Source organism: Moschus berezovskii, chromosome 15 (genome assembly GCF_049115385.1).
Source record: "Moschus berezovskii isolate FMDL1 chromosome 15, NW_MosBer_1.0, whole genome shotgun sequence".
Taxonomy (NCBI): Eukaryota; Metazoa; Chordata; class Mammalia; order Artiodactyla; family Moschidae; genus Moschus; species Moschus berezovskii.
This window is the reverse complement of record NC_142474.1, coordinates 22,435,086-22,455,315: the sequence shown is the minus strand read 5'-3', so window position 1 is coordinate 22,455,315 and position 20,230 is coordinate 22,435,086. Positions and strand designations below refer to the sequence as shown.

The 20,230-nt window shown below is 53.3% G+C and overlaps 2 protein-coding genes across 6 annotated transcripts in view; one reads left to right on the top strand and one right to left on the bottom strand.

Annotated features, from left to right (window-relative positions):
• Window positions 1-9,559, top strand: part of ASXL1 (ASXL transcriptional regulator 1) — a 65,358-nt gene extending 55,799 nt beyond the window's left edge. For both annotated transcript variants that reach the window (XM_055435335.2, XM_055435345.2), the window contains exons 8-12: window positions 1,056-1,219; window positions 1,338-1,434; window positions 3,196-3,301; window positions 3,591-4,221; window positions 4,710-9,559. In XM_055435335.2, coding sequence (XP_055291310.2) covers window positions 1,056-1,219; window positions 1,338-1,434; window positions 3,196-3,301; window positions 3,591-4,221; window positions 4,710-7,604 — 3,893 coding nt within the window. In that variant the 3' untranslated portion in view covers window positions 7,605-9,559. The remainder of the gene's footprint in view (window positions 1-1,055; window positions 1,220-1,337; window positions 1,435-3,195; window positions 3,302-3,590; window positions 4,222-4,709) is intronic.
• Window positions 9,560-12,609: 3,050 nt separating this feature from the next.
• NOL4L (nucleolar protein 4 like) overlaps window positions 12,610-20,230 on the bottom strand; it is a 131,976-nt gene continuing 124,355 nt past the window's right edge. For all 4 annotated transcript variants that reach the window (XM_055435415.2, XM_088843865.1, XM_088843866.1 and 1 more), the window contains one exon: window positions 12,610-17,241. In XM_055435415.2, coding sequence (XP_055291390.1) covers window positions 17,021-17,241 — 221 coding nt within the window. In that variant the 3' untranslated portion in view covers window positions 12,610-17,020. The remainder of the gene's footprint in view (window positions 17,242-20,230) is intronic.

The following is a 20,230-nucleotide window of genomic DNA, read 5'->3' as shown; positions in this document are numbered from 1 at the left end:
GGTTATTTCACGGAGAGTTTTCTTTGCTAGACTGAGAGGACTCCCTGTGGGCACAGATGGTACCACAGTGCTGCTTGTATGTCCCTGTAAGGGCCTAGCCTCTGCCTGCCTTGATATGGCTCAGAAAGTGTTCAAGTGAGTGAAAATGGCTTCTGAACTTCTCAGTGGAGCATTCCAGCATGTGTTTTCTTTCTTTGGTAGCATCCTGCCAAGTTTGTTCTCCACATCTGTAGTTTCCATCAGACGCCCTTTTTTATAACCTAGTCAGTATGTGGGAGCCATCCATTTGGGGCATGCAAATAAATTCAGTAGCGTGCACCCCCAACCCCCAGTGGGGCTCTTAGCAAGGCTAGTATGCCATTTGCTACTTCTGGCTTTATGTCTCAAAGCCCACATGCTGGATTTTTGGAGAAGGGTCCCATAAAACCATTAGGAAGACTAACCTTGGCTTCTGAGGATGAGAATAGGCCATTGCCCCAGTGGCAGCAAGGTTTGCTGTCCTGCAGCTTCTCCAGCTCCTTCAGCAGTGCTCCATTTCAGTCTCACAGGTCTGTATCCCATTGGCAGAGGCTTTTGTGAGAAGTATTGACATTTCAGTGGACTTTAAACAACTCTTACAGCCTTTCTGCATGGAGGTCAGACCTCTCCAGCCCCTTCACAGAAGACTTCTGCATATTTTTCTGTAGGACACTCACTAGGTTTGCTTTTAGACAACTTCGTAATTTCTCCCATTGACTTCGTGGAGCCTGTTCTCCACCTTTGGGAGGGAAGCTCAGAGTCTGCCCCTGGCCTGAATTTCTCTGGGAAGAGCGTCCCTTCAGGCTGTGACACAATGTGCTACAGTCTTGTCTGAGATGATGCCAGCCCAAGTGTTCTCTTAAGTTCAGTGGTAGCCAATAGGTTAGACTAGACTGGACGATTGAGCAGAATGTGTGCAGATAAGTTCTGGGTAGCTTGGGTGCTGCCACCAAAGTTTTCCCTCAGTTGGCATTGGCTTTTTTGCCTTAAGAAGCTGAAAATCTACATTTTGTTTCTTACGGCTTGAAAAATTACAGGTCAGATGAAGCGCAACAGAGGGGAAGAGATAGATTTTGAGACGCCTGGATCCATTCTTGTCAACACCAACCTCCGGGCCCTGATCAACTCGCGGACCTTCCATGCCCTGCCATCCCACTTCCAGCAGCAGCTCCTCTTCCTCCTGCCGGAAGTAGACAGACAGGTATGGATGGGAGGCTTCCTCTTTGCGCTCTCCGCACCAGCTTCTGTTCTCTTTCTAAGATTCTTTATTGTTTGTTTTCATTCATGTGCCTTTTTTTTTTTGGCCTCTTTCCTTCTAGGTGGGGACTGATGGCCTGTTCCGTCTCAGCAGTAGTGCGCTGAACAATGAGTTTTTCACCCATGCAGCTCAGAGCTGGCGGGAGCGCCTGGCTGACGGTAAGTAGACATTCTCACCCCCGTGGCTTGAGAAGTGCCTGCATGTGTGGCGTCACTTGTCTCCTCGGGTTTAAAATCCAGACGCTCATTTTTCAATGATTTTTTTTTTTTTCCCAAGGAGTATTGAGTTTAAGGCAGGCTTTCCTCTAATAGATGTGGTGGATATAGTACCCCATAGCTCTGAAGAAGCTACAAGAGTGTTTTAGCTTTCACTGTTTTGTGTGTGAGTTGGTGATGGACAGGGAGGCCTGGCGTGCTGTGATTCATGGGGTCGCGGAGAGTCTGACACGACTGAGCGACTGAACTGAACTGAACTGATATTCATCTGTGTTGCCTCTTCATCATTAAAACTGTAAACTCCTATTCTTTCCAGTAACCATGGCATTGACCTGCTTTTTAAGTTCCTCCAGGTACTCTTGTCTTTTTAGACATTGTCACTTGGCGTATTAGCTTCTCTGTAATGTTTTTTGGCTGCACAGTATGTGGGATCTTAGTTCCCTGACCAGGGATTGAACCCGTATCCCCTGCAGTGGAAATGCAAAGTCCTAACCACAGCGCCTCCAAGGAACTCCTAATTGTTAGCTTCTCTTAATTCAGTTTTGTGGGGAGGCCATGTGGAAACTGCGCTGGGAGGTCCCCAGGACCTCTCTCCCGGCGTGATGATTTGCTTGGAGGACTCAGCCCATAGTTGTTCTCACAGCTGTAATTTACTTCAGCAAAGAATACAGACCAAAATCAGCAAAGGGAAATGAGAGAAACCAGGCCCACGCTACCCAGGTCCTCTCCCAGTGAAGTCCCACTGGCTGTGCTCAGCTCCCTTAGCAGGGAGTTGTGAGAATGTAAGAGAAGGGTAGTCTACCGGGAAGCTCGGCCAGAACTTGGTGCCTCATGTTTTTATTGGGAGCTGATCCTGTAGGAAGACTCTGCCTGGCGCATACCTGAATTCGAGATTCCCCAAAGGAAAGCAGGTGCTCACCGTTAAACCATCTGGTTTGCATAAACTGTTTAGGCACAGTGAGCCATTCCTGTCAGCTAGGAGGTGGGAGGCCTCCTGAAATCCAATTTCCCAGATGTCAGCCAAGGGCCCACCTTGTCAGCAGGCCTGTCTCAGCCTGCCCTGTTAACTTCTCCCTGTGTGTGGAGCAAGAACGGTTCTCTTGTTGGTTGATTTTGTTTTGCTTTTTTGATCAGTGTGTTGCTTGCTTTCCAAGGACTGATGACCCTAGAGAGGAGTCAGTTTCCCTTTATTATAGACGTGTTAGTTCTGTCCTGAGTAAGGGCAGGACGTGAGAGGGCCTGGGAAGGAGCCAGGAGCCAGCATGAAGATAGTGAGGGGTAGGAAATGATTTCCAAGCTCACCAAAGCCATGTGTTGTTTTGTAAACTCCTGACATGGAGAACAGCTGCTGCTGCTAAGTCACTTCAGTCGTGTCCGACTCTGTGACTCCATAGACGGAAGCCCACCAGGCTCCCCTGTCCCTGGGATTCTTCAGGCAAGAACACTGGAGTGGGTTGCCATTTCCTTCTCCAATGTGTGAAAGTGGAAAGTGAAAAGTAAAAGTGAAGTCGCTCAGTCGTGTCCGACCCTTAGCGACCCCACGGACTGCAGCCTACCAGGCTCCTCCATCCATGGGATTTTCTAGGCATGAGTACTGGAGTGGCTTGCCATTGCCTTCTCCGGTAGAACAGCAGGATTTGGCTTTTCCTGAGGCAGGCATTAATCTCCTTAATATGCCACTCAAAAAGTTTTGTTTCTCTGTAGGTGAATTCACTCATGAGATGCAGGTCAGGATACGACAAGAAATGGAGAAGGAAAAGAAAGTGGAACAATGGAAAGAAAAGTTTTTCGAAGACTACTATGGACAGAAGTAAGGCCCTGGGCGCTGAGTTGTGGTGTGGCTTCTGGGGATGGTGGGTGGGGGTGGGGGGTGGTGGGCAGAAGCAGGTATTCTCAAAGCTGTGCGTGTTGCTATGTTTCCTGAGAACTGGAGGTTGCAGTGACTCATTTGACTTAATGCCATTCGTGAGGAAGCTGACATAGGATTTCATATGGTTACCGTGCAGAGTGGTTTTGCTCTGAGAATTCTAGTGTCTGTGTGTATGTCATACGTAGTAGATGTGCTCTCTCTGTGACTGACAGTCTGACTTTGTTTGCAGGTTGGGGTTAACCAAAGAAGAGTCATTGCAGCAGAATGTGGGCCAGGAGGAGGCTGAAATCAAGAGTGACCTGCGTGTCTCAGAATCAGCACGACCACAGCGTGGCCCGGCCACCCGGCAGCGAGATGGGCATTTCAAGAAACGCTCTCGGCCAGATCTTCGAACCAGAGCCCGAAGGAATCTGTACAAAAGACAGGAGCCAGAACAAGCAGAGATTGCTAAAGACACACAGTCTGTGGCACCAGACATCCCCCTCCACAAGGACGGGGAGGCTAAGACCGACGCAGCAGGGGTGGGCAGCCCCCACCCACCTGGCACATCCTCCGCAGCATCCAACCCAGAGAGTCCTGAATTCCCGGCAGAAACTGTGGCCTCCCGGCTCCAGCCCAGTCCCAACGACCCAGCACGTGTCTCTGCGTCTCCAGACAGAATTCCCAGCTTGCCGCAGGAGATTGTGGATCAGGAACCCAAGGATCAGAAGAGGAAATCCTTTGAGCAGGCGACCTCTGCCTCCTTTCCCGAAAAGAAGCCCCGGCTTGAAGATCGTCAGTCCTTTCGTAACACAATTGAAAGTGTTCACCCCGAAAAGCCACAGCCCACCAAAGAAGAGCCCAAAGTCCCGCCCATCCGGGTAGGTGGCTGTGTGGTCCTGGCTGCCCTGAGCCTGGGCCTTTGAGGGACAGGAGATTTGTGCGGCTCCTTTATAGGGACAGGACGCCCTGGGCCCTTGTGCTAATAATGTATGTGAGAGTGTAGAGCTCTCTGTAGAGAGCTGTTCTTGAGACGGACTTGACTAGCCTGGGGCTAAGGTTCTTCTCTTCTTCACTTGGTTGTTCACCATTATCTCTACAGGGCAGAACCCTGAGGGGCTTTAAAATCTTTTACTAGGTGGTGGTGGGTTCTTTGTGTAGTGACTTGCATCGTCCCACCAGAAATTAAATTTAGGAGCTTGGAACTTAACAGCCCTTGAGCAGGGTCTTTTCAGAATGGTGTGATGTCTTGGACAGCTATGAAATGATTCTCTAAGCCATGACTTTTAAGCTACTAGGGTCCCAGTTTAGCTTTACAGTTTCTAGGTCAGAGCACTCAGTCAATTAAAACTGTTCTGTTCTTTTGCAGATTCAACTTTCACGTATCAAACCACCCTGGGTGGTTAAAGGTCAGCCCACTTACCAGATATGTCCCCGCATCGTCCCCATCACGGAGTCCTCCTGCCGGGGCTGGACTGGTGCCAGGACCCTTGCAGACATTAAAGCCCGTGCTCTGCAGGTCCGAGGGGCGAGAGGCCACCACTGCCATCGAGAGGCGGCCACCACTGCCATCGGAGGTGGGGGTGGCCCGGGTGGAGGTGACGGCGGGGCCACCGATGAGGGAGGTGGCAGAGGCGGCGGCAGTGGTGATGGTGGTGAGGCCTGTGGCCACGCTGAGCCCCGGGGAGCCCCGAGTGCCCCTGGAGAGTGTGCGTCAGATCTACAGCGAACACAACTACTGCCGCCTTGTCCTCTAAATGGGGATTACACCCAGGCTGAAACTGCCGTGTCCAGAGCCAGGAGAGAGGACATGGCTTCTCTCAGAAAGGAGAAGAGCTGCCCACTGCAGAGGGTCCCAGATGGCCCCAACAGCGGGCTGGAAGATGCCTCCCGACTCCCCATTGCACCCACTCGGGACCCGCCATGCCAGGCTCTGCCCCCACTGCCCTCTAGAATCCCAGAACCTGAGAGGTTAGTTGAGCAGATTGTGTTGCATCCAGAAGGTAGAACTGAATATGGGTCTGGTACCACTGCCTGGGAAAGGACTGATGAGGAGCCAGCACCTACGGTCCCCTCAGAGAACAGTCCTGTTCGGGCTCTGGCGGGGCCTGTTGGACTAGAAGAAGGAACTGGCCGGGCTCCAGACAGTGGCAGTAATCCCACCATGAAGGATCCTGTGAACGTGACCCCCAGTTCCATCCCCGAATCATCCTTGGCCAGTTGCCTGCATGACAGACCATTTGATGATGAATCAGAACTTGGTGACTCGGGCCCACCCACAAGGGAAAGTGCTTCTAGACAGGAAAACTTGAAAACCGAGGCTCCTGTCTCCCCTGGTGCTGCTCCTTGGAGGCCTGGCTTGTCAAATGACAAGGCGGGGGGACAACCTGAACCAGATCCCAGAGAAGAGGTCCCATCCATTAAGTCACAGGTCAGAGAGAAGTGGGAGAAAGCGGCCCCCCTCATCCCGGCATCGACTGTGGGCTTGACAGTGGAGGAGGGTCTGGATCCCCCTGTCCACTCGGCTTCACTCTGGACAGTGCACTCTGGTTGTGTTGACAGCAGCGGCAGAGACTGCAGACAGCTAGAAGGTGAAAAGCCCAGAATCAATGGAGACTCAGAAGCTCTGAGTCCTCACAGCGAGTCCACAGACACCGCCTCTGACTTTGAAGGCCACTTTTCCGAGGACAGCAGTGAGGCTGAGCCTAGTGAAACCGTGGGGCCAAAGAGGTCCTTGGCAGTAGAGCAGGGTGAGAAACACAATTGGAACCGCTGTGCCTCACTCTCCAAGGTGAATGGTGACCTGAGTCTGGTCACCAGGACAGATGGGATGGTTGCTTCTCAGAGCTGGGTGTCTCGAGTATGTGCAGTTCCCCCAAAGATCCCGGACTCCCTGTTGCTGGCCAGTCCCGAGTGCCAGCCAAGGCTCATGTCCCTGGGCAGGCCTGCGTCCTCAGTGGAGGCTGCTAACCCTCTTGTGATGCAGTTGCTGCAGGGCCACTTGCCCCTCAAGAAGGTTCTCCCTCCAGCCCACGGCAGCAGCAAACCCGAATCCCCACGACTCCCACTTACAGCAGAGCAGAGCCCTGGTGGCTCCCTGGGGATGGGGTCATTGCAGGATCCTGGGGAGAACAGGTGTGAAGTTGGCAAGACCAGTCCAGAGTCTTTGCTGCCTGAGAGCTGTGAAGCAAGTACTGGCTTTGCCCGGCTGGAGGCCAGCCAGGCTCCTGGGGTGCTCCTAAAGATGTCCAAGAACGCCCCGGGTTTAGACTCCCTATATCCAGTGACCAATCCAGTGGCTGCCTCTGGGAAAGCAGAAGTGGATTTCAAAGAGCAGTTATCTCCCTTCAGCTTTGAAGATCAGAAGGAAGCCCGTGACCTGTCCCAGTGCAGTCTTTCAGGTGCTGCCCCAGGTGTGAGTCCGGGAAATCTCACTACCTCCAGAGCCTCTCTTTTCTCATCTCCAAATGCGGTCTCCTCGGGTCCCGATCAGGCAGGTCGGGCCCTGGGGGATCAGAACAGTGCGGGAGGCCAAGGGAAGAAGCTCTTTGGCTCCAAGAACGCGGCTGCAGCCCTTCAGTGCCCCCGACTGGTGGAACCAACGCCACTGCCTGCGGAGGCCCCTCCCGCTTTTCCCAATAGGAAGTCAGGGCCAGGCAAAACCTCTCTTTCTGGTGGGGTACAGACTGCCAGGGAAGACTGGGCCCCAAAGCCACCGCCTGCCTCTGTTGGCAGCATCAAGAGCGAGAAGACTCTTGGTGGAGGGCCTCTCAAGGCGGATGCGGAGAACAGAAAGGCAGTGGGGCCTGGTCCCCGGGAGCTGGTGGATCACTTGCAAGGGATGCCCTTTGTCCTTGATTTGCCCTTCTGGAAATTACCCCGGGAGCCCGGGAAAGGGCTCAGTCAGCCTCTGGAGCCTTCTTCCATCCCCTCCCAACTCAACATCAAGCAGGCATTTTATGGGAAGCTTTCCAAACTCCAACTAAGTTCCACCAGCTTTAATTATTCCTCCGGCTCCCCCCCATTTCCCAAAGGCCTGGCCGGAAGTGTGGTGCAGCTGAGCCACAAAGCAAACTTGGGTGCGAGCCACAGTGCATCCCTCTCCTTGCAGATGTTCGCCGACAGCAGCACGGTGGAGAGCATCTCGCTCCAGTGTGCGTGCAGCCTGAAGGCCATGATCATGTGCCAGGGCTGCGGCGCGTTCTGTCACGACGACTGTATTGGACCCTCAAAGCTCTGTGTATTGTGCCTTGTGGTGAGATAATAAATTATGGCCATGGGAAAAGTTGTATATTTAGTGTGTGTATTTTGATAATGATGGATCTTAAATCTGTATACAGAATATCATTGATAAAACAGACTCTGTCTCTCTAGGCAGGAGTTCTCTTGCTGCTCCCTGAAATCTATAGTGCTAAAGCCCCTTGGCCACTTGTCGGCCCTTTGGGTCTTGCTGGAAGGGTTTCCTTCAGGGCAGCTTGCTGGGCTGCCCAAGACCGGCCGGCTAGCCCTAGCTCTCGTCACAGAGACAGAGCCTGGTGCAATGTGGGGGAGCCTCCCTGAGACTCGGAGGGCCTCGAAACTGAAGCGAGAAGGTTGTGTTCTCCACCCAGGGTACTAACCTACCCGAACTGAGTAGAAATGTCAGTCTTCCACTGCCCCCTCCATCTTTCCTGCAGCTGCTCCTCTGGGGAGTTGATGGGGAAGAAGCCAGCACAGGGTTAAAGCAGCTCCCAGCAGTGCCCACCAGGGGGCTTAAGCACCTGCAGACCTCAGGGTCACAGTCAGTCATTTGCCAGTTGATGGAGCCAGTTTGATCTTCGGTTCTGTTGCCGAGGCCAATTTAGGACTTACCCATCTCCGAATAACCCACTGGCCTGCAGGAGCTTTCGGAACCTCGAACAGACCTGCTTGGACAACAGGTTAGGGCTAGGATCGTCTTTCCTCCTTGTAAGTCAGGTGTCCAGACGTTTGGCAGGTGAATTCATCTGTGCAACACCTTGGGCATCACTTTGGACTCTGTGGGAGTGGGCATCTCCAACACACCTGTGTATGTGAAAGTCATTTTACATTTCAAAGCAGTGTGTTTTTCTTATTTTTATATTTTTAACTCTTTATCCTTGGATGTATAAAGTGAACTTTTGGCTTCTGTAAGTATGCTCTATGCACCTCTGATGTTTTGCCATATATTTATATGTTGTACACAGTACTGGCCGATTCTGTAAATGGATGTATTGTACAGAGAACACGAACGACTCTCCCTTATTTGACGTCTTCAGCATTGTTGCATTAAAGTGGTGTAATTGACTTCTCTCCACCCGTGTCAGAGCCACTGCGTGCTGTGCCACCCGACACGAGGGGTGGAGCGATTGACTTACGACCTGCCAGTTGTCCCGGTGTTTGGTCACCGGTCAGCCGGTGGACCTGCTGCAGCTGCAGAGCCACTGGCGGCCTGGCCACTCATTGCTGGGCAAACACGTCTTGCTCCTCATCTCTTCTCCAGCCTTCACTGGCAGCTCGCTGCCGTGTGTGACAGATCACCACCACCAGTGTTAAGTGCTTCTGGATTCTAGGGTGAGCGCCCTGGGCAGCCCCCAGGTGGGCCTTTCGTTCCCAGCTCCAGGCTCACCACCTGTCAGCAGTATCCCGGGACCACACTCTCCTGGGGCCACAGGGCTCCACCGGACACACCTGTGACAGCAGGTTAAGGAAGAAACAGCTGTGCCAGCCTCCGGTCTCTCTCCCAATATGTTCCCAGCAAGTAGATGTCTCCAGAGCTGTCTCACCTCCCTGCTTCCTGCCTTATCTTGTACCTCGAGTTGCGAGTTGAGCATCCTCCTTGTTGAACTTAGGTCTCCCTGTGCGAGTGCGTCTGTGTGAGCTGTGAAATTGGTATGACCTCAGCAAGCCTCATTTCATCTGAAATGTCTTGTCTTTCCCCCACCCCTGCAGTGCGGCATTTGCGTCATCTGCAGCATGAGTGGGAAGTTGGCAAAGACGTGGCGGTGGCCTAAGTGCAGTGTTGGCCAAGTCCCGGGCGTCAACTTCGAGAGTCTTGTTTACCAAAGACAGGGAGCAGAGGCCCAAGCGTGTTTGATCCTCTTCTTCCTTCTGCTGTGACCGTTGGGGCCACTCGAGGGGACAGTTGGAAACTGGTCCTCCAGGGAAAGCACTGCTCTTGTATGTCTCTGTGGTCTTGGAAAAATAAACCTGTACAACGTGCACTTGTGGTCTCTGTTGTCTTCTGCGGCCGTCTCGCTGGGCTGGGAGGAAGGCCAGGCTGAGGGGGAAGAAACTGGCTCGCCTCACCTCGGCGTTGGAGCCGATGTTATTGTGTGCAGAGTTCTTTTGTGAGGTGGGTTCCGAAGGCGTGACTTGTCAGTGTTGCGGGTCTTCACACCCTGTGTGTGAGGTGGTGAACATACCCATTATCCCGCTCTGTGGACTCAAAGCAGAGATCCCATGTGAGCAGTGAGGATCTGTTCCTCTTGAGAATCCAGTCGTGAACTGTGACATCCCTCTACAGCTGTTCATCCTGCCTGCCTCACTGAGCCTGAGGTTGCCTGAGATTCCTGGATATCTTTGGGGAGGGTGACAAGCAGCACTGAGGGTGGGGCTGGCCTGAGATTCGGGGTCAGGTGCCGGTTGATGAGCCTAAGTGGATAGAAGACCTTTGATTTTAAAGGTTAGTTAAAGTACGTATCCGTTCATTTCCTGTGAATTGGAGAAAGTGGATCTTGCGTGTGGGACAGTAACAAGCTGTAATTCTGTGGTGTTGCTGTCTGATCAAGGTGTGGATGGAGAAGTCAAGGTTGGGGGGCATTGTGGTGGCAGGTGACTGGTGGTGGTGACATGTGCTTGTGCCTTCATGTCTAGGAATTGGCTCACTTCTGCAGCTGCTTAGAACTCAGTCAAAGCCTTGCATCTCGTCAGGAGGGTGGAATGGTTTCTAGAGGGCCTGGCTGTCTGCCAGGACCGTAGTAGGGGCAAGTCACTCAGCCTCTGGTAACTCTCATCTCTGATTTGGGTTGCTAGTTTTTTCATAAAACTATAGTGTGCGGTGCCTAGCGGGTGGTCCAGCCTGTTCACTTGCCCAAGGCCAAGACCCTAGCTCTGTGAACTCACTCAGCTCCTGGTGCGTTTGGCCCTCACCCCAGAGAGGAGCTGTGGGGAGGGGACCCGTGTGGTGTGCTGATGCAGGCAGGGGACATCTCTCTATGACTGAGCGCATAGTCCTGGGTTTAGAGATGGGTCCTTGGGAGGAGAGGCTTGCTTAACTCATGGTCCAAAGGATGAGGAAACAGACTTTCAGAATTTGGAAGGAGTGCTGTCTTACTGGCCTGGCACAGGGTCATCTGTTGGTTTCATGTTCAGTCTGTTCATGTGAAAGTCAGACCCTGCTTGAGAGGGGTGCTTGCATGTACATGTGTTCTTGTGTGTGTGTGTGTGTGTGTACACTCAGTCCCTTGGACCTCGGGGACCGAAGCATCTGCCTGCCCTGGGCTCTGAGAGGAAGCGGCCTGGGCTGTATGTGTGGGTGGGTGTCATTTAAATTGATGGAGCAGATAGGCTTTGTGACCCTGGAGGTTAATATTCGAAACAAAACTGCCAGTGATCTGTGCGTCCTCGTGTCTTTGCGCGTCATTTTGAAAGCCTAGAATGAACATCTGTTGAGAACCAGAAGGTGTAGATGGAAGTTCTGTAAGGAAAACAGTGACAGACAGCTGTTGGTGCAGTGGTTCTTAACTTTCTTGGGAACACAGACTCCTTTGAGAGTCCAGTGGGAGCTCTGGACCTTCTTCCCCCAGGAGTGCACGCATGCACGCACACATACGTGCGTGCAAAGTGGTCTGTATTATTTCAGATGGGTTACGAGCACCCCGCACCCTGCCCTGGCAGCTGGAGCCCCTCACTAAAGAATGAAGAACCCCGCTGACTGATACTAAACCTAGTAAGAGCTGGGTTTATACAGAAGAGGAGAGAGATGACTTTGCATCCCGTTGCAAGGGATACTCCTTCAGTTTCCTGTAACTACTGAGCTTCCTCAATGCATTTAAATCACTTTAAAACTATGTTACAGGCACAGTCTCCTGCCCCCCTGGTCGAGTACGCTGAGCTTCGCCTGCTCAGTCACTGAGTGGCCTTGAGCTCACTGTTGACGACAAGGGCGCCTGTTTGATGTTGTGCTCTCCATGCCATACCAGTGCTCTGGAGCCCCATTTCAAGAAGCCAGACTGGAACCAGCCTTTCTCTGTCCACCAGCGTCTCCTCGGATCCCGGGGCCTGTACTGCTTTGACTTCACCTGGGGGTAAGTGCTTTCCACTGGGCCAGTGCAGACTGTGTGCGTGTGGCCCGCTGTGTTGTCCCAGGAGAGGGTGTGGGGTTTGTGGTTCCAGGGTCTAGACCGAAACTGTGGACCCCTCTCCTTTTATCTATTTGATATATTTGACTAATGCACAGAGTTTCACTTTTAAAAAAAAGATTCTTTTGCCATTACAAGAAAATGCTTTCAGAACAACTGCCATATAGTGTGTGTGCATACATGCAATGATAACAGTTGTATTTATGCTTTTAACTCATGCAGAATTGTTTTTAAACTTGTGACATTCGGGTTTGGTCCCAGTCAGTTGCTGCAAGTTTTCCTTAAAGTTTAACCTCAATTATATGTAGGATGAAAAAAAAGGCTGCACTAAAGTCAACGTCCTTGAAAGAAAAAGCAGCTCTTTTGCTTCCTTTAAGATGGGATCCCAGGTTTTGGTCAAATGGATTGTCAAGTCCTGATGGTTCAGGACCAGGGACAGTGTTTGGTTTCCCCAGCCTGCGCTTAGAAACTGGTCTGGTTTCAGCCCACTGAAGAACTGCACCCTTGCGGGGAATGGGAGTGGGGAAAAGATGGTTTGCAGGGACACAGCTGCACCTAAGACTTCGTTTGAGCACTGACCACATTCAGGTGAGGCGTGCACTTGGTCATCTGCCACACCTGCAAGTGGGGCCAGAGCACCTCCCTGGGCAGGCGGCCACAAGACATGAGATTTCAATTCGGTGTGTGCCTGTGCTGGGCACGTGATGAGGACCAGGAAAGGCCCATTTCTTTCTGATGGGTGAGGTGCCAAAAAAAGTGACCAGTTCATTTGTTCAAAATCTAGCAAGGAGCTTCTGTATGCTAGTTTATTGGCTACTGGTAGAAGGGTTGTTTCGGGGCCAAAGAAGTTGGAGGGAACAGAACTGGCTGGCCATGCTATTGTGGACAGGACACCGTGGAAATAAAGCATTCAGTTTGTTATTCAGTGTTTATTAAGTAGATTCAGTCTTATATATGATATACAGATTCAAAAGAAAAAGGATTCCACATACTTATGAAATCAGTGCATTTAGCAAGTAATACCATGGAGATAACAGCTCGATTAACAGCTCATTGGTCTTTTGTTAAGTGAGGGGAGAGGGAGTTGGCCTGTGCTAGTCATTCCACAAACAAAACAGAATTGAGTTGCATCACATAGAGAAGACACATTCTAAGAATTAAAATATTAAGCCACATTTACTGGAAAAACTCACTATAGAGAACACAAATCATTTTTATAGAGCATTGAGGAGGAAGTCCTCACCTGCTTAGAAGAGCCACTTTAAGTTGCATAGGTGCATATCTGTAAAAATATAATTTAGAGGTGAAGCCATTGACGAAGTAATAGAGTCACCTTTAAAAGTTGGTGCCATCTGCTGTTTGCCTTAAGTGCCATATGCTTACTGTCTGGAGCCCCCTGACCCTCCCCAGAGGTCATGCCTCATGAACCAGCTGCCTCTAGGGGACCCTGAAGAAATGCGTCTACCATCTGCATTGGAAAGTCTTAAAACTCATCTCAGGTAGAGAACTTGACCTTTTCCCAAACGTGTCTAAGGGGATTAGCAACCCTCTTGGGTTGTCCCTGAAACTTGGGTGGCTTGATCCTAAAGGTCCTGTGAGTTAGCATGACCTTCCCATTCCCAGGCTGCCAGGAGAAGAGCTCTTTCTACCCCAGCTCTGCAGCCAAGTCCTGCTGTCCCATTTCACGAGTTCATGCAGTTACCCACCCGCAGCCAACAAGTCTCCCTTCTGAGCCCTGCTCTTAAATGGACCACATGACACAGGCATATGGCCATCTGCCGCACAGAGATTTTTCTGAGCTTAGAAAAGTATTTTTCAGCAAATCTGAGTTCTGTGTGGTGTAGGGTTTTTGTTTTTGTTTTTAGGTGGAAACGTAGGTAAAACGTGAGAGGTTTTTGTTTTGTGGCTTTGCTAAGCAGATGAGCTTAGTGAGGTGCACCTTCCTCCTCGGGAGCGAGTCTTGCAGGACACACAGGGACCGGGGCATCTGTACATGTAAACAGTACACTTTCACTGAGTCCAAAATTAGGAGCAAAAATACAAAGGTTCACATTGGTCTTAGGTAGATACAGGCGAAAAAGGACTGAGCTGTTTAGCTCATAAACAACAAAAACAAAGTTTCTAAAGCACCACTAAATTATATAAAAATCAGACCATGGACGGATTGAAACTGGTATTCTGGTGAAATACTTTACTATCTTGTAAAAAGTTTTACAAAAAATTACAAATTAAAAGTATCAACCCTCTGAGTTCAAAGCAGCATTTTGAAAATGAACTGGTAGTTAATCCTATAACCACCCCTGGAGTGGAAAGTGGCCCTTGGGGATTGGGATGGCTGGGTTCCTCCTGTTTGAAATCCTCTAAAACCTTTCTAACCCCCTGCCGGTCCCCCTCCCCGTCAACACTGACCTTGGGTATAAACTGAGTCGTGATGACGAAATGAACTGTAGATGGGTTATACTCTTCTTAACTGGTCTACTAAGATGATCCACTGCTAAGACCAAATCCCCACTTCTCCTCTGATTCCAGCCTCGTGGGATCAGCCCCCTGTGAAGACTCTGGAATTGGTGTACTACTCTAGCATTTCCTTTTAAACTTAGGATCCCAAATGATCAATCTGTGCCCTGAGGCCCTCTGTAAGCACTGGCTGTGGGCACTCCCTCGGGGAGAAGGCAGTCCCTGGGGTGGGGGAACAGCAGCGAGCGAGGTTCAGCAGAGCCAGCTCTTTGGTGCTCTCCCAAGTCAGGAGGAGAGGGACGGGGTTGACGCTGTGTCTTTTAAAACAAAAACGAAACTGAAAGTTCCCTGACTGGACTAGCTAATGGAATCCTGTTTCCACACAGTAACTTGCTCCTGATCCTGCCAGCACAAGGGCTTCACGTGGAGCTTCACCAGGAAGGAGCCCACCAAGAGGTGGGGTCAGCATGACGGGACCCACTGTCCTGGAGGGGCTCTGGGAGCCCCAGTGGACCCTGACCACTAGCACTCATTTCCTCTCTGACACACACTGAACCTACACTGTTTACAGCAGTGCTCAGGCTGCTGAAGGTGGTCAGTTAGGACAAGCTCAACTGGAAACCACGATTGCACACTGTAGCCTATACAGATCTTCGCATTGAATCCCTTGTGTCGGGGGTGGCGGGAGCCCCTTCCCCAATCTTTCTCACTCCTGTCTCTTAAGCGAACCATTTGTGCCTGGCCCTGGTATTGCCTCCGGGAGGAGAAACGACATGTTAAGCAGTTGATATCAAGAATTCTAAGTAAGGCGGCGATTGTCTCTGCCAGTTTTCAACATTAAGATTTTCACAAATTGCCTGGGGTAACATTTTGCAAAAGATCTACTGATTTGTAGTATCGTTCACACACAAAAATAAATATTTACATAAATTCAAACGTCCGGGAGTAGTACTGAGCAGGTGGGGGCTGGACGTGTGGACGCTGGGGTGTGGGGGCGGCCTCGGGCACTGGAGCTTGTGCTGTGCTGAGGGCGGCGGGTCTCGGTGTCCTGACTGGAGCCTGGGGACTGGTCAGATGGAAGGCAGAGGTGGTGTGGCCGGGTGGGGTGCTGGAGGCCACTTGAAAGAGAAAAGGCCACCCTCAACCTCCAGGGGCTGGAAGCAGGCAGCGGGGCAGGACCCCCCTGCCCTTCCGACTTTCTGGAATATGGGGACCACAGCTCAAGTCCTGGATCTGAGGAGGGGGGAGGTGTCCTCGCTGGGGCCCTCTCCCTACCCCTCCTGAGGGCGGTCTGCCACAGTGCTGGCAGGCAGCTGGCTGCAGAAAAGCTGGTTTGGGAGGGGGTGCCTGCTTTGGGGTCTAGTGGCTCTCGATCCTAGGGTCCCCTTGGCCCGGGCTCCCCTGGGACCTCTTTGCTCTGAGGGAGGAAAGGCAACAGAGGGCTTCTGCCATCTGGGCAGGGGCGGGCAGCAGAGAGCTGCTGTCATGGCTACGGAGTGTTGCATGGAGAGGCCCTGTGGGCCTTGTGAGGTCTGGGCAGATCCCTGGTTTTAGCAGCACTGGTAGGTATTGCACTGAGCAAGAGGAAGTGCCTACTGGGGAGGAAGGAAACCAGGCCAGCCTTTTGTTTGCCCTTTCTCACACTCCAGGGATTATGGGTTTCTTCTAGGACTGGCCCCTTCAGAAGGGCTGGTCCTTGGAGAACCCCAGTGGCTTCTCCATTTCTCTGATGGTCCCTTTACTCCAACCATGGGGGCAGGCGGGGGAGGGAGCTGCAGTCCACCTGGTAGCTCACAGCTGCCTTTGCTGACAGTCAGGGTCCCTGAAGAAACAGGGGGCCCTTCAAGGCTGCAGGTGTCCGAGGGGCCAGAGCCTGTGCAGAGAAGTGTGCAGACCTGGCCCCTGGGGCAGGCTGAGGGCAAGGGCCCTGCTGACCAGCTGTCATCTCCCAGCTCTCTGTCCCGTCAAGTGCCAAGGCCAGGGGACAGCCAGCGGCCACTCTCGTGGGCCAAGGTCTTCCCAGGGTTCCAGATCCTGGCCTTCCCCTCTGGACTTAGCTCCCGGGCAGACACCCTTGGCGGGGAGGTGGGAGATGGCCGTTCAGAACGGGCTCGGGGCACACCCTAGAAAAGCCCACGCTGGAGTGTGAGGTAGAATACGAGTGACCGTGTGCCTGGGGCGTCTGTGGGGGTGGGGGGGTGGGGAGCCATTTGTTTCTGTCTTTGCTCTGCAGTGGGTGTGGGTGAGGCCCTCCTGCTTGGCGGTGCCGGGCACTCAGGGCCGGCCAGCCCGGCGCCCCCGCCGCCCCGCCCTGCCGGCCCCCAGCCCGCGCCAGTGTAGTGATATGGAACGTTAGGTCACAGGGACACAGCCTTCTGATCAGACACACACAGACTGGCAATCTGTACAAACACAAAAGAATCCATTTTCAGAAAAATAAATTACTAAGGGGAGAGGAAGAAAGGGTCCACTTTGCTTTTCTCAATAAATATGCAATTCTGCTCACCTAAGACTTGAAAGGTAATTATCTGGGGGTGGGGGGGTCTAACATCAGGGCCCACGAAGATGATTCTACATAGAGCTGTGACCCCAGTGCCTCGTCGGGGAGGAGGAGCCCAGCCCTTCTAAAGCTGCCCCGTTGGCCTCTTCCAAGCAGGTCAGAGCACCCGTGTGGTGAGATTCCAAAAAAAAAAAAAGTGTCCTTGTGCCCAGAGTCTCAGGCGCTTGGAGTGTGGCTTAGAAACAGCTCTTTTGGATCCACCTCTTTCAAAAAACAAAAGGTACCAAACTGGTGAGGCGGGAAGCCGGTCCAGGGCTGGGAGAGCCTTCTTCCCTAGGGTGGTGCACTCCACCAGCCGCAGGGTCAGTTCTGCTGCAGAATGAGGTTTTCCAGTTCATCTGCCGAGCGCAGCAGGAAGGCGGCGGACTCTCGGTAGCCGGCGATGAGCTGCCGCACGGCGCTGATCTCGGTGGGGCTGAGCTGGGCGGTGGGCATGGTCCGGCTGGTGCTGTTGCTGGAGGGGGTGGGCGTGGGCGTGGTGGAGGTGGCGGCGGCCCCGCCTTTCATGCTGAGGTCCGTGGGCCCTGCAGAGAGGGGAGCCAGGGTGAGGGGCATCCTCCCCTTCTCCACAGGACCTGAGACCCTCATCTGTCTCCATGGTTGTGTTCCTAGTGCTTTGAAAGGGTGGGCATGTGGGAGTTGAAAGGTAAGATGGGACCCAGAGGTACCCTCCAGAGCAATCACCTCCCCTTTGCTTGTGAACAGTGGCGGCCAAGAGGGAGCCTGCAATCTAACTGAAACATACGGGGCCGGTGTGCGGGTGGGTGGGTGGGGGTTCCTCTCCCCGTCTTTCCCAAATAGCTCTACGGGGTGGGCTGTGGGTTTGGAGTCAGAAACCCGGACCGGCAGCCTGTTCGGCCACTCCACAGGCAACTCCTAACTGCCCTGGGCCCCCGGCCCTCAGCTGCAGCACCAAGAGGCTGTTGTGGGGCTGAGCCACGCTGGTGAACCCCTCAGCGAGGCCAGGGCTGCTCAGCCTATGGGAGGGCCACTGGGAAAAGGCTTCCGGGAAACACAAAAACGCCTGAAATTTGAAGAGCATTCTTTCTAGGCATTCAGCAAGAAGAAAGCCAAAGGAGAGGGTCTGGAGCTCAGTGTAGGAGCTGGAGCTTCCCTGGGAGGCCTTCTCTCACCCGACTAGGTCCCTCTGCCCTGCCCTGAGGTTCACATGGGTGTCTGAGGCTGTTCTCCCTGATAAGCCAGCTCCTCACTACCCCACTGGTCTGACAGCTGGTTTCACTCATCATTGCATCTACAGTGGCATTTTTTGTTGTTGTTTTTTTGCTGCGCCACAAGTCTTGTGATATCTCAGTTCATGACCAGAGATTGAATCCACGCCATGGCAAGGACAGCCTGGAATCCTACCCACTACACCACCAGGGAGCTCCCTACAGTGGCGGTTTTTATCTGGCTATAGAGATGGGTAAGCTTGGCACTGGAGACTCAGACTGGAAGTAACATCTTGGGAGCAATTTTGGAAACGACTGTCGGTAGTGGGAACCTGCTTCAGCCCCCAAATGGGGAAGGAAGTTGGAGTCTAGGATGGGACGGTTTGTCACATGGGGCTCTTTCCTCTCTAACCAGAGAATAGGGATGCCAAGTAGGAGGTCCTAGGAACTGGCTTGCTAAGGAACATCCTTGGAATTGAGAGTCAAGGGAAGTCTATTAAAACGCAGGAAGGACTGGAGGTATGAACTGCTGGGAAGAGCAGCCAAGCAGGTAGCTGCTGCCTACAGTGCTGGCTGCCGCTGCCGGGACAGCTGGAAGCAGGAGGGGACTCTGCACTGGGTCCTGGCTGTGGCAGGGTTAGGTGCCCTTGGGACACTGCCTGGGGATGGCAGCGGAAGGCCGGAGGGCCTGCCACATCACTGTGAGCTGGCCCTGGGCTTCCTCTCTTTCCGCCTCCACCCCCAAGCCGTGTCCTCTTTACTCCTGGGCTCAGAGCAGTCCTTCCGTCTTTCCCCGGGGGCTCTGGTTACTCAGGGTGTTGCTAGAGGGCAAGCTGCCCAGCACCCCAGGGAAGACAGACGAGCCTCAGTCTTATCTGGGCTGATCTGGGTTCCCTGATCCACTCATGAGCTAAGTGAGGGGCTCTAACCCACTGACAGGACTAATCAACCAAGACGCCAGACTGACTGACCCCATGTTAAGGGCTGTCGCTGGGAGGGCAGTGGAACTGGGGCTGCGTGCGGTGTTCTTCCAAGTGCTGGACCCAAACAGGATGTGGCTGCCCCAGGCAGGAGGTCAGCGAGCAGAACTTGGCCTCTGTGACCTTACTGCCCACGTCTAAGGAACCAAGGGAGACTGAGCTAGTGGCCTGCCTTGAAGCCTTTCCGGCCAGTGTGAACAAGCAGGCTTTCTAGAGAGGTGGAGAGTCCTGGCAGCGGTGCCCTGAGACGGGCCCTGCCGTGTGGCACCAGGTGGGGGCTCACCACCATCGCCCGCTGCCTGGGAGGGGCTCTCCCCGGCATGACCTGGGACTCCAACTTCCCTGCTACAGTTCCTCCAGACTAACTACAGCTCCTCCCACTCTAACTGGGTCCCCATGCAGCAGGGCTGTCAGACGGTGCTTCTCCCTGGAAGGAAAGCAGCCCTCCTGGGACAGCCCTCCCCACCCTGCCTGCAGCCGGCCACTCTGGCCTCAGCCTCAGGGATTAGGGCCAGGCAGCCTCTTATTTTAGGTTAAGAGGCATTAGGAAGGATGAGAAGTTAAGCCCAGGCAGGAATCCTTCAGGGACCCTCACATATTTCCCAGTGGTGGGGAGCAAGGGGAGTGGCGGGTACCTGAGCTCTCTGCCATGGGAAGGGACCCGCGAGGGGTCTCCCTCCTGCGGCCAAGGACAAGGGCTTGAGAGGAAATCTCAGGCACATTCAGCCAAGGCCTAGAACCAAAGTTCCCTGGCCTGCGGGTGGCACCTTCCTCTAACCTACTCCTCAAGCAGCAGCTTGCTGTCACCATCGGCTCTTCCTCACCTCTGAATGCCCCCAAAGCACGCTGCTTCGGCCTCCTGGCCTCCACGTTAAAATCTCACCACAAGGGCGGACAGCACAACTCACAGCCTCCTTTGCTTACAGCCTATCTGTGGCTCTCACCACACATAGAACAAAACTCAAATACCTGACCCAAGAAGCCCCAGGATCGCCCCCAGCCGCCCTTGCCAGCTCCCAGGCTGCTCTCCACGGCGGCACTGTTCTGCCCCAGTCGCTCGCACCCCCCAGGCCTCCGTATGAATGGGCCCGAGGCCCCCACTCAGGGCAGCACCTGGCTCCACGGGGAGGTTTGTATCTTTGGGGGGCTGTTTCTCTCCCGACACTGATCTGTGTCCCGTCTGCATCAGTCACCTGGGAAGAGTTACAGAGAGCACCAGGGGGTGGAGAGGGACAGATGGCGAACCACTCGCTGCTCCCGGGTGACCCAGACGGCGCCGCACAGTGCTTCCTGGAGCCCTCATGTCACACGTGAGGTAGTGACCTGCGGCCTGGCGGGGGACGTGACCTGCCTGGGGCTGCATC